The sequence below is a fragment of the Hyperolius riggenbachi genome, chromosome 1 (genome assembly GCF_040937935.1).
Source record: "Hyperolius riggenbachi isolate aHypRig1 chromosome 1, aHypRig1.pri, whole genome shotgun sequence".
Taxonomy (NCBI): domain Eukaryota; kingdom Metazoa; phylum Chordata; class Amphibia; order Anura; family Hyperoliidae; genus Hyperolius; species Hyperolius riggenbachi.
The window spans coordinates 596,257,708-596,273,463 of NC_090646.1; the positions used below are offsets into that span (position 1 = coordinate 596,257,708).

The 15,756-nt window shown below is 43.5% G+C and overlaps 1 protein-coding gene across 7 annotated transcripts in view; it reads left to right on the forward strand.

Annotated features, from left to right (window-relative positions):
• The window catches only part of ARL15 (ADP ribosylation factor like GTPase 15), a 372,284-nt gene that overhangs the window by 169,862 nt on the left and 186,666 nt on the right, over window positions 1–15,756 (forward strand). For all 7 annotated transcript variants that reach the window (XM_068271763.1, XM_068271762.1, XM_068271767.1 and 4 more), the window contains exon 4: window positions 11,070–11,278. In XM_068271763.1, the coding sequence (XP_068127864.1) occupies window positions 11,070–11,278 (209 nt within the window). The remainder of the gene's footprint in view (window positions 1–11,069; window positions 11,279–15,756) is intronic.

The window sequence follows — 15,756 nt, forward strand, 5'->3', positions numbered from 1 at the left end:
ACTATGGGAGAGACTGTAGAAGCAGAGTGCTACCAGCTGTACATATGCCAGATTATGGGAAAGACTTCTGAGTCAGGGTGCTACCAGCTGTACACTTACCAGACTATTGGAGAGACTGTAGAATCAGGGAGCCACCAGCTGTACACTTCCCAGACTATGGGAGAGACTGTAGAATCAGGGAGCCACCAGCTGTACACTTCCCAGACTATGGGAGAGACTGTAGAATCAGGGAGCTACCAGCTGTACACTTCCCAGACTATGGGAGAGACTGTTGCGAAAGGGTGCTACCAGCTGTACACTTCCCAGACTATGGGAGAGACTGTAGAATCAGGGAGCTACCAGCTGTACACTTCCCAGACTATGGGAGAGACTGTAGAATCAGGGAGCTACCAGCTGTACACTTCCCAGACTATGGGAGAGACTGTAGAATCAGGGAGCTACCAGCTGTACACTTCCCAGACTATGGGGGAGACTGTAGAATCAGGGAGCTACCAGCTGTACACTTCCCAGACTATGGGAGAGACTGTAGAATCAGGGAGCCACCAGCTGTACACTTCCCAGACTACAGGAGAAACTAGAAATACAGTATGGACATTTCTTTACCACTCTGCAGGAGGATATAGATAACATTGCTGAGTGCTTCCAGTGTGCAAGGATGGACACCCTGCTGATGCTTCACATGTAGCCTAATCTAATGGCCTTCCCAGCATCTGCTTTCTGCCATGTGCTGAAAGTCCTCTCCTTTCTGAAGGATTGATCTGTGTACCGTTGTGGACATGGCTAGAGCCTGATTTATATGTTGAACGTTTTCCTTCTTCCATAAACTTACTTATAAATCTTGGGTTAGCCATGCATGAAAAGTTTAAGATACATATAAGTAATGCATTTTTCACGTTTTATTATCCCCGGAATATGAAATATTGAAGTGCGGTCTGTGCCAATTGCTCTCCAGAGGACCATCCAGCACATGCTTGGGATATTCTTGTGGTCGGTTCAGGGAATTACAGCATTTATCATGATCATGTAGATCCTGTTTTTTACCACAGACCTATGAGAGTCCATAAACTAGGCCATTTGTTAGTTTAGTTAGTGTTGTTTGACATTTGAGAACGGGCGGTAGCGGATCCCTTCCAGAATGGGCATTGCTTATCTGTTGTGAAAACTGTTGTAAAGGTATGTTTGTTGCGTTGATATAGACCGAGCATGTGTAAGATATGATGTCATATGTATGAGACTTTGAAACCAAAATGTCAGCCATGACTATTTGTGCATTGTGATTGACTGCAATAAGAGTACAGGCTTGGAAATGATGGAAAGGTTATGATTGGGTGAGTGTATGTGGTTTATGATTACTATTATTCTTTAGTATTTATATAGCGCCAACATCTTCCGCAGCGCTGTACAGCGTATATGATCAGTGCCAAGCACTGTTTCAACAGGGATATCATCCAGGACCACAACAACCTGCTCTCGACACCCCATTCCCCAATCAATGGTGACTTGCTCCTGTGCATGTTGATTGGGTGATAGTGTAATTAGGGATGTACTGGGGGAAGGAAGAGTTCAACCTCAAATATTTCTTAGAACTTTTTTTTTTTGTGCCACTGTAAATCACTGGGTGGGTGTAAACAAGGGTGATGATAATCTTTGGATGGGTAAACAAAGTTGGTCTGGTGAACCATGGGGAAGTTGTGCGTGAGAGCGTAATCATCCTTCAACTCTACTAACTCTACTCTTGTATTTTAGATATACGTTTGAAATTAAGTAGCATGTTCAGATGTCTCTGTGTGTTTATTAGTGTCTGGTATAATAAAAAAAGAAGATTGGGGTGCTGCGGCCACTAAATGCGCACCCAGCAGGCCACCCAGGAGTATTGAGGAGCCTTTGCTAAAAAATAGAAAAATAGGTTCTGGCTCCAGCTAGGATTGAAGCCCAGGTCTTATGTCTAAAGGTACGTACATTCAACTTTGATGCCCCAATGATTTGCCAATTTTACCACCTTCATGTAGTAACAAAAAGGCAGTGTAGTATGACAGTTTACATACACAGTTAATTCATAGTATTCAGAATCTGTTGATCCTCATACTACATGGAAGTGGTAAAATTGGCCAGTTTTTGACTAATCCAAATTGAATGTGTGTATACACTTTAACCTCTTAACTGAACCTAAACGTTTATATGTGTCCAGTTTGAGTCTCAAAACAAACAGGACGTATATACGCTTCAGGTCAATAAGGAGCCACCGCATGTTCATGGTGGGACTTAAACCTTGGCACTTGGTGGACTGGAACATGTGTTCCCTGAGCCAATAATCCAATCATGAGCCATTTACATTATCCAATCCTGTTTCATTAATAAAAATGAAAGTAAAGTGTCCAGTAAAAAAGTAATCAAACACTTCCTAGTAATACATAAAAAAAAATAATTTTGGTAGGAAAAAACGAAATATAGATCATTTAGGTGTGATGAGTAGTGATACAGTTATTGGCAAATTAATGGGAGGACTGATGAAATGTGAAAATTGCTTCCATCCTAAAAGGACAACTGTAATGAGAAAAGAAAATAAATATGGCAGCCTCCATATCCCTCTCACTACAGTTGTCCTTTAGGTGATAACAACCCGTGGGCTGAAGTAGTTGAAGGAAACCTGAGATGTTGGAAGTAAAAGATTTGTTACTTACCCAGGGCTTCCTCCAGCCCCATGAGCACGGATGCGTTCCACGCTGTCCTCCGTTCAGCTGCAATCACTCCCGGTAATATGGCTCAGTCGCGCCAGTTGGTTCTTCTGCGCATGCGCAGTACACTTTAAGGTGTGCTTCTTGAACCAGTACACTATCCAGCCACTACTATGCAGGATGGATAGGTATGATGTTAGTCTGTGGGTTGGTGATCAGTGGGGTTGGTGAATCCATCTAGGGGTGTGGACTGTGGGGAAGATGAGAGCTAGTGACATCATAAGCAGTCCTCCTCCCGGTCCACAGCATGCAATATGTGTATAGGCATAAGAAACAATGTTATTTTAGCTTGGTAACATTTAAAGCGGGATTTCTGTCATCAGATTTCTGTCATTAGGCCAGAAAGATATAATGAAGTAAAACCATGAAACATGATTAAAATGAAGAGTGCACTGGGAGTATGTCACAGGATGGGAGTAAGGAAAGAGGCAGTTGTGTAGATTCCTCATGCAGAACCTACAAAAACGATCCCCAGATTAAATGGTAGTCTTTCCTTTCAGCACAGCAGGGGTTAATGCAGGCGACCCCTGTGACTCGGTGATGTCATATTTTAGAGAGAGGTCTATTATAAACATCCATTAATTCTTCAGTATGTGCATGTGTAAATATCAACCTTTAAGTTGTATTACGAAGCATAAACAGAGTTTGTTACAAGTGCGTCTTCTCAGTTCCTATTAATCACAATGACAAATCCTGCGGTGTTATTTGTTTTTATATTTATGCTCCAATAGGAAACCGGTGATTAATTTCAGCAAATCGGTCCCCAGACTACTAGCTTGGGACACACAGGAGTTAAAGGCCTAACTCCAGGAACAAGTCAAGTTGTACCATCCAACAGCCTCATGATCCCAGTGCTCAGACCTATAATGTTGGGCCTTATTTGTTTTCTGCAACCAAAAATATGGTTTTAACAACTTAAGTACCAGCGGTCTCTGCTCCATTAAGGACCAGAGACTGTTGGTACCAGAAACGGCGGAATAGCGACCTATAACGACGAACATACCTGCCGCAATCGCCGTCACCGCCGCAAGTTGGATACCTGGGCCAACCACTTTGCCTTCTCTGACGGCAGAGTTCCTGTGAGCCAGTCAGGAGCCGCTTTCATTGGCTCCTGACCCTGCCTATCAAAGTAAGCCAATGGGAGCCGCTTACAACAACAACAACAACAACAAATAACATTTGTAAAGCGCTTTTCTCCCGTGGGACTCAAAGCGCATAAGCATGGCTCCGACCATCGTGGTACAGAGGAAGAATTTTATAAATCTGGAAATGCCAGGCTAAACAGGTGGCTTTTCAGTCTGGATTTGAATAGCTCCAGGGATGGTGCTGTCTTTACTGGGTGTGGTAGGGAGTTCCAAAGAGTAGGGGCAGCATGACAGAAGGCTCTGTCTCCAGATTTTTTGAGGTGCACTCTGGGAGTGACCAAGTTTATAGAACTTGCTGATCTGAGGTTGTGAGAGGTGTGGTGCAGCTTCAGCAAGTCCTTCATGTATCCAGGGCCCAGATTGTGCAGGGATTTGAATGTTAGCAGTCCAATCTTGAAGAGTATTCTCCATTCTACTGGTAGCCAGTGCAGTGAGCGAAGGATCGGTGTAATGTGACAGTAGCGAGGCTGGTTTGTTAGCAATCTGGCAGCAGCATTCTGCACTAATTGCAGGCGACGCAGGTCTTTTTTGGGGAGGCCAGCATAAAGGGCATTGCAGTAGTCCAGCCGTGATGTGATGAAGGCGTGGACTAGGGTTTGAAGATCCTCTGGGGGAATCAGATGTTTAATCTTTGCAATGTTCTTCAGATGAAAGAAGGAAGATTTAACTACAGATGAAATTTGGTTTCTGAAACTCAATTCCCCATCGATTAGTACGCCAAGGCTGCGCACAAGGTTGGAGCTGTTTATATCTGAATTCCCAATCCTGATTGGTGTTGCTTTAGGATAGAGCTGTTTTGATGGCGAGCACTGGCTTTGGACAAACAGGACCTCAGTTTTGTCAGCATTCAGTTTCAACCAGTTATCATTCATCCATGCCTGAAGCTCAGCTAAGCAAGAGTTTATTTTTGGGGTAGGGTCTGTTCCACCAGGTTTGAAGGACAGATATAGCTGTGTGTCATCGGCGTAGCAGTGGTACGTCAGGCCATGTCGTTGGATAAGTGTACCGAGTGGCAACATGTAGATTGCAAACAGCAGAGGGGATAGGATTGATCCTTGTGGCACTCCGAATTGTAGAGGTGCAGGTTTGGACATTATAGGTCCTAGGGATACTCTCTGTGTTCTGTCAGTCAGGAATGATCTGAACCACTGGAGGACTGATCCACTGATGCCACAGTACTCCTGCAGTCTGTTAAGCAGGATTTCATGGTCAACTGTATCAAAAGCAGCTGAGAGATCCAACAGGATTAGGGTGGAGCATTCCCCTCTGTCCCTTGCCATGAGCAGATCGTTGCAGACTTGGATGAGGGCTGTTTCGCAGCTGTGGTGTTTCTTAAAGCCAGATTGTAGAGGGTCCAGGATGTTGTTTACTGACAGCCTGGTTTCAAGTTGCAGATAGACAGCCTTTTCAATAACTTTACCTAAGAAGGGGAGGTTGGAGACAGGTCTGTAGCTGCTTATAGCATCTGGATCCATGGAAGGTTTTTTAAGAAGGGGCTTGATGATTCCTTCTTTTAGAGAGGTAGGAAACCTCCCTGCTTGCAGAGAGCAATTTACTATTTTGTGAAATGCTGGACCAAGCAGGTCAGGGCATTTCAGCATATGTTTAGTTGGTCCAGGGTCCAGGTCGCAGGTTGTCTGGCGGAGACGACAGAGGATGTCTGAGATCTCTTCCTCACTAATACTTTTGAAATCAGTCCAGGGTGTTAGGTTGTTTTTGCAGCTATTTCCATTAGTTGCATGAGTCTTGGGTGCTGTGGACTGAATGAGAGACCGAATAGAAGATACTTTGTCAGCAAAGTAGCAGGCAAATTTCTCACATAGATCCTTTGAGGGAGTTATAGTGGGTTTTAGACAGGATGGATTACATAGTCTATCAACTGTGCGGAATAGTTGGGCTGGTCTGTTGGCGGCCTTTGCGATCTCCTGTGATAGGTAGGAGGATTTTTTCTTGGTGATCGCATTTTGGTAGCTTTCCCGGTGAGAGACAAGGGTGTGTTTATCTTTTGAATTCTGAGATTTTCGCCACTTCCTTTCTAGTCTGCGCACTTCTTTCTTTAGGTCCTTTAGTGAGCTGTCAAACCACCGTGCATGGTGAAGTGGTGTAGATCGTTTGATGCGAACTGGAGCGAGGGCGTCATAGGCAGATGACACTGCATGGTTGTATATCAGGACCATGGAGTCTGGGTCTGCACAATGATTGGTTAATGCGTCGAAGTTGAGGATATTCTGAACGTGCTGGGGTGAGACATCTTTCAGTGAACGGTATTTTATGAGTTCTTTCCCTCTGTGTTTTATCGCTGGTGCTGTCAGAGAGAAGTGGATGGTGTGGTGGTCTGACCATACCACTGGGTTTATATCCATGTGTGATATTAAAAGTCCGGAATGAAATATAAGATCCAGGGTGTGCCCTTTCGTATGGGTGGGGAGGTTGATAGCCTGAGAGAAACCCAGTTCATTCATTATGAGAAGTAGTTCACTTCCTAGCTGGGAGTCGTGATCATCCACCCATGCATTGAAGTCTCCCAGGATGCTTACATTGGTAGACAGGGCCAGGAGCCAATAAAATCAGCTCCTGACCCGCTCACAGGGCTCTGCTGTTATAGAGACGGCAGAGCGAGTGAGCTGCGGTGGGGAGACAGCTGCGATGAGAACGTGCGGCGTCGGTGGATTAAAATCTACGCCCTGGCAGCCAAGTAGCCATCAAAACAGGCCGTATATTTCAATCATCAAGGTCCTAAAGTAGTTACAAATGTTAGTCTCGTGACCTGATCCAAACCTGCTGAAGGCGTTAGATGCAGGCTTAATGGGTGGACCACCTTCTGCTGTTTTCTTCAGTATCAGAGTACGTATTGTAAAGGTGCTTGTTCATTTGAACGTCAGGGGTTGCTGATAATTAAAATATTGGTAATAAACCAATAACGTTGATTCTCGTTATAGTAAACTCCGATATAGTAAACCTCTGGATATAGTAAACTCAGTCTTCAGATCCCAGCGAATGCATCTGTATAAATATACAATGTATGACCAATTCTGATATAGTAAACTTCTGTTATAGTAAATTACTTTTCCTGGTTTGTTGGAGTTTACTATAAAGGGATTCTACCAGGGCTGTGGCGTTGGAGCTGGAGCAGTTTTCAGGTACCTGGAGTCGGATTCGGCAGGTGACTTTTGTACCAACTCCACAGCCCTGGTACAAACTCCACAGCCCTGTTAAGTATTAGACTTAAAGGGACTCCGAGCAGTGCAGAAACTATGAAAAGATGCATATCATTTTAAAGCTCTCTTTCTCCTCTTTCCAATGATATATAAACCGCCGCCCTACGCCTTTTAGTTTTCGCTATTTTCGTGATTGAAATTGCCGCGGCCGCGATTTGAATCACAAAAATAGAGAAAACTAAAAGGCTTAGGGCGACGATTTAGGTGTTGCCAGAAAGAGGAGAAAGAGAGCTTTAAAATGATATCCATCTTTCCAAAATTACGTGTATTATACAGGGCGACTTTTTCCTAAAGTCAGCAGTTCCATTCTGCTGAATGGAGCTGCTGACACTGGGGAAAGTGTCGCCCTGTGTAATACAAGTAACTATGGAAAGATGGATATCATTTTAAAGCTCTCTTTCTCCTCTTTCTGGCAACACCTAAATCGTCACCCTACGCCTTTTAGTTTTCTCTATTTTCGCGATTGAAATCACGGCCCCGGCAATTTCAAGCGCGAAAATATCGAAAACTAAAAGGCGTAGGGCGGCGGTTTATATATCATTGGAAAGAGGAGAAAGAGAGCTTTAAAATGATATGCATCTTTCCATAGTTTCTGCACTGCTCGGAGTCCCTTTAAGGTGGCCACATACGATACAATAAAATGATCCGATTTTACGTTAATTCGATAAAAACAATCAGATCTCCCGAAAAAATCGAAAGCTTTTTTTTCATTCGACTGAAAAATCTGATCGGATTTCCCGTTTTATTCGATTTTACTCGATCCGGAACGCCAGATATTTTTCTTCAGTCTTTCTAAAGATTGTATGGTGTGTGTTAGATTGTCAGTTTATTAATATACATACCCTAGCAATTTTGTCAGAGTTTCCAATCATTTTTATCATAATTGGGGAAAAATTGAACATACATGTGTGGTACATTGGTCATATTTTTGAAATGTTACAATCAGTCAGAAAAATGTATTGCAATTCTTAAATTAAACAGATATTAAAAAAAAATTGTATGGTGTGTGGCCACCTTAAGGAGTCAGAGTCGAGGAGTCAGGGTGGCTTCATTAACTGAAAAACAAAAGTTTGCTTTCCTAAAACAGAAAGAATTTGCGATAATTCAGGTTGGAGTGAGCTCGAGATGTCTCCCAGGCACCACTGCTGAATATATGCAAATTAACCATTGTACCCGTAGAAGCTAAACACACCTCCAGAACCGCTGGAATGCAATGATGTGTCAGCTTGTTAATATGTACAGAGCCATAATAATCCAACATGCATACAGACTGTTTCGGATTGTTAGATCCTCATCAGTGCATGGCATGGATTAATTTGGCTCTATGGAGTAGGGCTTGTAAATCCGAGAGGCACAGACTAACCAGCATTAACTGAGGCGTCTGATGACTTTTGTACCAACTCCACAGCCCTGGTAAATATTAGACTAAGGGGTCGGAGTCAAGGAGTCTGAGTCAGAGCAAATTTGGCCCTGGATTCTACTGTATTCCCTGATGCCTAACCCGAACCTCGTCTGTACACACTTTAGAGGGTTCTCGCCCAGTAACGGCCTGTTTTTGCAGACAGTAGGAGTGAAGCAGCCTTCACATTTATTCATGTGATTTCCAGCCACGTTTTCCCACTTTTTGGGATTCTGCGTTTTGCGAGTTTTTGGTTCTATTATTTCTTCTTTTTTTGGTGTGTTATATATGAGATTTTCCAGAATGCAATTTTTCATGCATACCCATGAAATAAATTTACATGAAAATATATGCTATTAACTTCAAAATCACGTGCGATTTTTCTTGCGATTCCATTGACTTACTTTACATGCGGTTCAAAGTGTGTACATGCAGCACTGCCAGTCATTTTTAAAACGCAAAAAATGTGAAAGGGGCCCAAGGGGAGCTCATTTTTAAGTGGTAATCAAAAGACAAATAATCGATGTTTCAAAGGCTCCGAGTGTTTGGATGCCTGCTCTCCCCTCTTTGGTGGCCTCCGGCAGGTTCCTCCTATTCTTCGTGTGTCTCGTCCGTCCCCCACATCCTGGTGCTTGGCTGCTACATGCACTCCCCGCCTTCACAGCGAATGGGTATTTGCTCCATCCACAGCCAGAATCCCATGTGAATACACGCTTGCCGGGTTCAAGACATGCTGGAACTTGCAGACAACCCTGTGTGGAGGATTTGATAACCTGCAGTAGCTGTGAACATTTTATAGCCTTTGAATTGCACCATCCTTGAAATGCATAGTGATCTATAGTTCCTGGTTTGTCCCAGTCACTGCGCTCATAATTGTTACAACAACTTGCTATCTCTCTTTGGCCCATATGCAATTCACTTTTTCTTCAAGGTGATATTTTTAAACTTGTTAATAAAATGCCTTTCAACTCTTTAGCAGCCAATGTATTTAGAGACTTGCAAGTGCTCTATGTGAATTTCTTTTAGCACATTTCTTTTTATTTCTTGTTATATTTCCTTGCTTCTAATTAGTACTGCTATACTGTGTATTTATGGTGCACTTGTTACTAGGGGGCAGTGTGAGACAATAACAGAGGACTTCTGCTTTCAGTTAATATATATTCTGCTAGAAGAGAGACATCAAAGCATTCCAAGAATTTACAGCACAGCGAGTTCTGCCAGCTGAGGTCAGAAGCAGTGCACTTATCTGAAACGTGATAACACCATTGAAGCTAATAGGTTAAACCACCAGCAAGCTAACAATATATTCAATATAATTTTGACAGTTCTTTTTTCACCTACTTCATCCATTGCAAAGTGCTGAAAAGCGACAGTATTTTAAACTAAAGATTATAAGGTCTCTCCTAGGAGAAAACTCAGTAGAAAAAGTTCATTGCAAATGGCCCATTCTCTCCTGCTGGAGAAACTCTATTGGATGCGAGGAGGGGATGGTCAGTGAGATGCAAATCATTCCAAATGAAATCAGGATTATGCAAATGTATGCTCCTTGAAAACTGACCAATCAAATCTCGCCTCAGCAGGATTCGATTGATTCATTTTCAAGCTGTGTAAATTTGCATACGAAACATGCATAATCCTGCATCTATTCTAAATGTATTAGCATTTCATTGAACATCTCCTTGATGCGAGAAATTGGCTAGTTGCCTGCAGATGTCATGACTAATGCTGGGAATACACGGCTCGTTTTTGAACCATTTAGATGACTCGATAGATAATTTCAGACATGTCCGATCTCCCGCTCGATCGTTCGCCGCTCAATTTGTGATGGCAGTGAATGGAAAAAGATAAGGAAAACGACTGGAAGATAAGAGAATCAACTGCAGCATCGAGCGGAGAAACGATTGAACGGGAGAATCGAGCGGCAAAAGTGAGCCGTGTATGGCCAGCAGGGCCATTTCTAGGATAAATTGCACCCAGGACGAGGGTGTAAAAATTGCGCCCCCCATGAACTCGCGAACCCTTACTCTTTAGGGACAATCACACAGCCACAGGTCACAAGTAGATCTGCCTACTTACTAGTGACCATCCAGGAGGAAGCAGGGACCAGGAAAACACACAGGCGAAGGGAGCCCAGAAAGCCGACTCCTTCATGGGCGCTGCGCACTGACAGCCTGCAGTACCGCTACAGGACACCAGGTGTTATCACGCGGTGGTGACATGATGATGACTTGGCGTCAGATGCAGGAGGAGGAGTGAAGGAAGGTGATCGCGCTGGTGATCTTCTTTCTTCTTCCATTTGGCTGCACCGCGCATCACCAGCTCCCTAGCGGTTATGTCCTTCTGCCTGCGCCCCCCTTCTTTTACTTGCCGGTCTGTGCCCAGGGCGGTTGCCCTGCCCGCACTGCCCAAGAAACGGCCCTGATGCCCAGCATTAAATACCACGTGGGGATAAATTTGCTTTCTTTCTTTTTTTGTAAATGACAAAAATGCACAATAGATTGTAGACTACATGTTGTCCTTTTATCTGTACAGTAAACTTCTTGCAGTAATAGATGTTCTCTTCTGTATTTAGGAGCAGCCAATATCCGGAAATACTGGAGCCGTTATTATCAGGGATCACAAGGAGTAATCTTCATTCTTGATAGTGCCTCATCAGAAGAAGACCTCGAAACTGCCAGGAATGAGCTCCACTCAGCTCTCCAGCACCCACAGCTATGCACTTTACCGTTTTTAATATTGGCTAACCATCAGGATAAGCCAGCGGCCCGATCTGTCCAAGAGGTAGGCCTTTTCTTTGCTTGCAGCACTGGGGGTGCAGGTGATGCCTGTGTTGTGTACCTCCAGGCAGTGGAAAGTACCAGGTGGCTGAGCAGTGTTTGATTAGTCTGTGTTTTATTCATACCCTGTTCTGGTGAGTCTGTTTTAAGTTCTTTATAAGATAAACCTATCCTGCATCATTTATCAAAATATCTGTATGAAGGAACATCTCAGAGTTTCTCCGTTGCCCTACACCACTTGTCAGATCCTGTGTCTCCAAAATCCATATGGCTTTCCAGGGATAGAGCTATATTGTGCTACGCTGAGCTCACATGCTTTGTGGAAAGAGGCAGTTAGAAATACACACCTTGCGTCACTTTCGGACAAATAATCTCACCTTTATTCGATAAAAAAATACTATACATCTACTATAGCCATCAAGGTCTCAACCAAGTCCAAAGACAAGGAAAAGGTCTGGCATTACTATCCATTTATTGCTGCAGTACAGCGTTGATTCGAACATCAAGGATATACACAAGGATGCAAGTTGCAGATAAACAAGGTGTACTTATCGTAACTGTAGCTTCTGTGTGCAAGCGATAACTTTGTGTTATTTAGTGACTCTAAAAAAAATGGCACTATGTTCATAGGTATGCTGGCATATCTAATAATCAATAAACAATCATCCTAGCAACCAATCAGAATTCGTGTTTCAGGGATCTCAGCACAGAGTGCAGAGTGCTGAATTGCAAAAAATAACCTGGTCACTAGGGGGGTGTAAGCCTGCAGTCCTCAAGTGGTTAAAGGCTACATGAGGTGAATGGTGCACATAAAGCATTAGTAAGGGCCTATTTCCACTACAAGTGGATTCTGGATGCAGAAAACTGACTCCAATGAATGCCTATGGGAAATCTGCATCAGAAAAATAGCGTTTAGTGGAAACAGGAGCATTGGAGTCAGTTTTTCTGCATCCAGAATCCACGTGTCGCGGAAACAGGCCTTTACCTGGAACTTCTTCCAGCCTCTAAAAGCCAGTGTACCCATTGCCATAGCTCTCCTGTGGTTCAGTCTTCTACTGTTCCCTCTGCAATGATCGCCAACCTAGGGGGGTTGGTGGCTTCTTGGCATGCACAGAATGCTCCCGGTGAGGGGGTCGCGAGATGCAGTCATTGCGAAGGGGACAGCAGAAGATTGAAGCACAGCAGAATTGTGGCGAGAGGCACAGTGACTTCCAGGGGCTAGAAGAAGTCCCAGGTAGTAATGCTTATGTTCACCGTATTTACCTCATGTATCCTTTGAGGATGTAGTCAGCCATTGCTGGGTAACAAAAGAGGGGGGAGGGGGACAGTCATAGTAAGTATCATCCTGGCTCTTTGTCACTTTGGAATTCTCAGCGAAGGTCCACTTTAACATGCAATCATCTGTTGCTCCTCTATAAATCGATAGACACCGGTTCATGTTTAAAGTGCTGTGTGTATTGACCATTGTATTTACAGAGAAGTACAGTGGAATCTTGGTTGAAGTACAGTGGAACCTTGGTTTGCGAACATAATTTGTTCCGGAAACATGCTTGTAATTCAAAGCACTCTTCTATTAAAGCAGATTTCTCCATAAGGGTTCGTGGAAAATCAGATGATTCATTCCACAACCCAAAAACATTGATAGAAAAATATTTTATACAAAGTACTATATAAAGTAAGTATGTAAAAAAGACTTTCACTAGAACAGAATTATTGCTATCTGATGGCTTAGGCTTCTTTTACACTGCAAATCGTAATTCCAATTTCTGATTTGCGATTCTGATTTATGATTCCGATTGGCACTGGATGCGAACACAAGAAGGAAAACACTGGAAAAATTGTGAAATTGCATCAAAAATCGGAATCGCATGTAAAACCGCATCAAAATCGGACTCTGAAGTAGAATCGCATGTAGTATATAAAAGAGCCCTTACACCAACGTGTGTGTGTGTGTCTTTAACCACCCTGGCGTTCTATTAAGATCGCCAGGGTGGCTGAAAGTTGGCTGCATGAAAGCCCACTAGAGGGCGCTCCGGAGGCGTTCTTCTGATCGCCTCCGGCGGCCAAAAGTAACACGGAAGGCCGCAATGAGCGGCCTTCCGTGTTTTGTTTACTTCGTCGCCATGGCGACGAGCGGAGTGACGTCATGGACGTCAGCCGACGTCCTGACGTCAGCCGCCTCCGATCCAGCCCTTAGCGCTGGCCGGAACTATTTGTTCCGGCTGCGCAGGGCTCAGGCGGCTGGGGGGACCCTCTTTCGCCGCTGCTCGAGGCGGATCGCCGCAGAGCGGCGGTGATCAGGCAGCACACGCGGCTGGCAAAGTGCCGGCTGCGTGTGCTGCACTTTATTTCATTAAAATCGGCCCAGCTGGGCCTGAGCGGCACCCTCTGGCGGTAATGGACGAGCTGAGCTCGTCCATACCGCTAAGGTGGTTAACAAGGAACGTATACGGCAGATTTTTTTTTTTTTTGCCTACTTTTGGGGATTTTTTCACGGAATTGTGACTTTGCACAGTCAATACACAGTCTATACACTTATATTAAAGAATACCCGAAGTGACATGATGAGATAGACATGGGTATGTACAGTGCCTAGCACACAAATAACTATGCTGTGTTCCTTGTTTTATTTCTCTGCCTGAAAGAGTTAAATATCTGGTATGTAAGTGGCTGACTCAGTCCTGACAGGAAGTGACTACAGTGGGACCCTCACTGATAAGAAATTCCCCTTTTTCTTTACCTCTTTCTTGCTCTCAGAAGCCATTTTTTGCTAGGAAAGTGTTTTATAGTTGGAATTTCTTATTAGTGAGGGTCACACTGTAGTCACTTCCTGTCTGAGTCAGGACTGAGACGGCCACTTACATACCTGATATTTAACTCTTTCAGGCAGAGAAAGAAAAAAAGGAACACAGCATAGTTATTTGTGTGCTAGGCACTGTACATACACATGTCTATCTCATCATGTCTATCTCGTCACATGTTACTTCGGGTATCCTTTAAGTACAATTAAGCACAATCTGGCAGCATCAAAGGCCAGCACAGTGACGTAGTGGTTAGCGCTCTCGCCTTGCAGCGCTGGGTCCCCAGGGCACTGTCTGCAAGGAGTTTGTATGTTCTCCCCATGGGTTTCCTCTGGGCACTCCGGCTTTCTCCCACACCCCAAAAACATACAAATAAGTTAATTGGCTTCTCCCTAAATTGGCCCTAGACTACGATACATACACTACACAAAACCATACATAGTCCTTTAATTATGGTAGGGATTAGATTGTGAACCCCTCTGAGGGACAGTTAGTGACAAGACAATATGCTCTGTACAGCACTGTGGAAGATGTCGGTGCTATATAAATACTAAATACGGTAATAATAATAACCATCGGCTCAGTTGTGATGACATGACGCGCATATACGCTCTGTGCTTGTATGTTGCTTGCCTGTTAGGTCTAAACTTCATTACAATTGAAAAGTGCATACACTTGCAAAGTGCTCTTAAACCAAGTTACTCTCAATCCAAGGTTTTACTGTATTTAAAACTTTTCAAAACCTTGGTTAGAAAGGTGGTGCAGTTGGCCAGAGACAGTAAACCATTTTCTGGTGGTAAATGAAAGAAGGCTTCTGATTGGCTAATCTTGGGAACGGCATCACTTTTGCTCAAGGATTTTATGCACCTGCCTGGACATAGTCATCTTTAACACATGAAAGCAAGATGGTCAATAACCATTCATTGTAAAACAGGTATTTCCTATGAGGTTAGACTTCAGCTTTTTGATGCAGTTACACAAGAATGCTGACACAGCAATCGCTCTGCCTTGCAACATTAGCTGTCGCCCTGTAAATCCTGGCTATAAATGAGAGGCGTCTTTCAAACATTGTAAACTATGTCTTGGCAGCTGTATATAGCTCTATAATTTTATCGTGTGGTAAATGGTGTATAGATGCATTCCTATTGTATGAATAGTTAGACAACTCCCTTTAGTGTTCTTTGGTCGCTGTATTCTTTGACCTGGAAGGCTATTACATTGCTGTAGTGAACCTGTCTCAGTAGGAATGTGGGGGTGCTATTTTTTGTTGCTGTTGTTAAGAGTGTGTGGGCCGCTTCCAAGATGAATTGCACTTTTCCTCCCCTTTCCTACAATTAAATGATATTTATTTAGGAACTTTTATAAATTTGAATAAAAAAATAATAAAAACATGTGATCTGTAGACAGCTTTTTAAAACAAGTGTATACAACTGCAATACGAGTGTCTAGCAGACTGCAGGTTGCACCCATTCTTTCCTTTACATTTCTTTTGTGAGGAATAATTCCCTCCCCCAGCTTTTAGTGTTGGCATTGCTTAAAGCGAACTTGAACTGAAAATTAAGTCAAAATGAACATACACAGGTCATACTCTCCCCCTGTGTACTCCTCAATCTCTTTTTTTCCTCTCCCGTGTCCTGTTTGTCCACTAGGATCAATGGAATTCTCTGTCCGCCATTTTAAA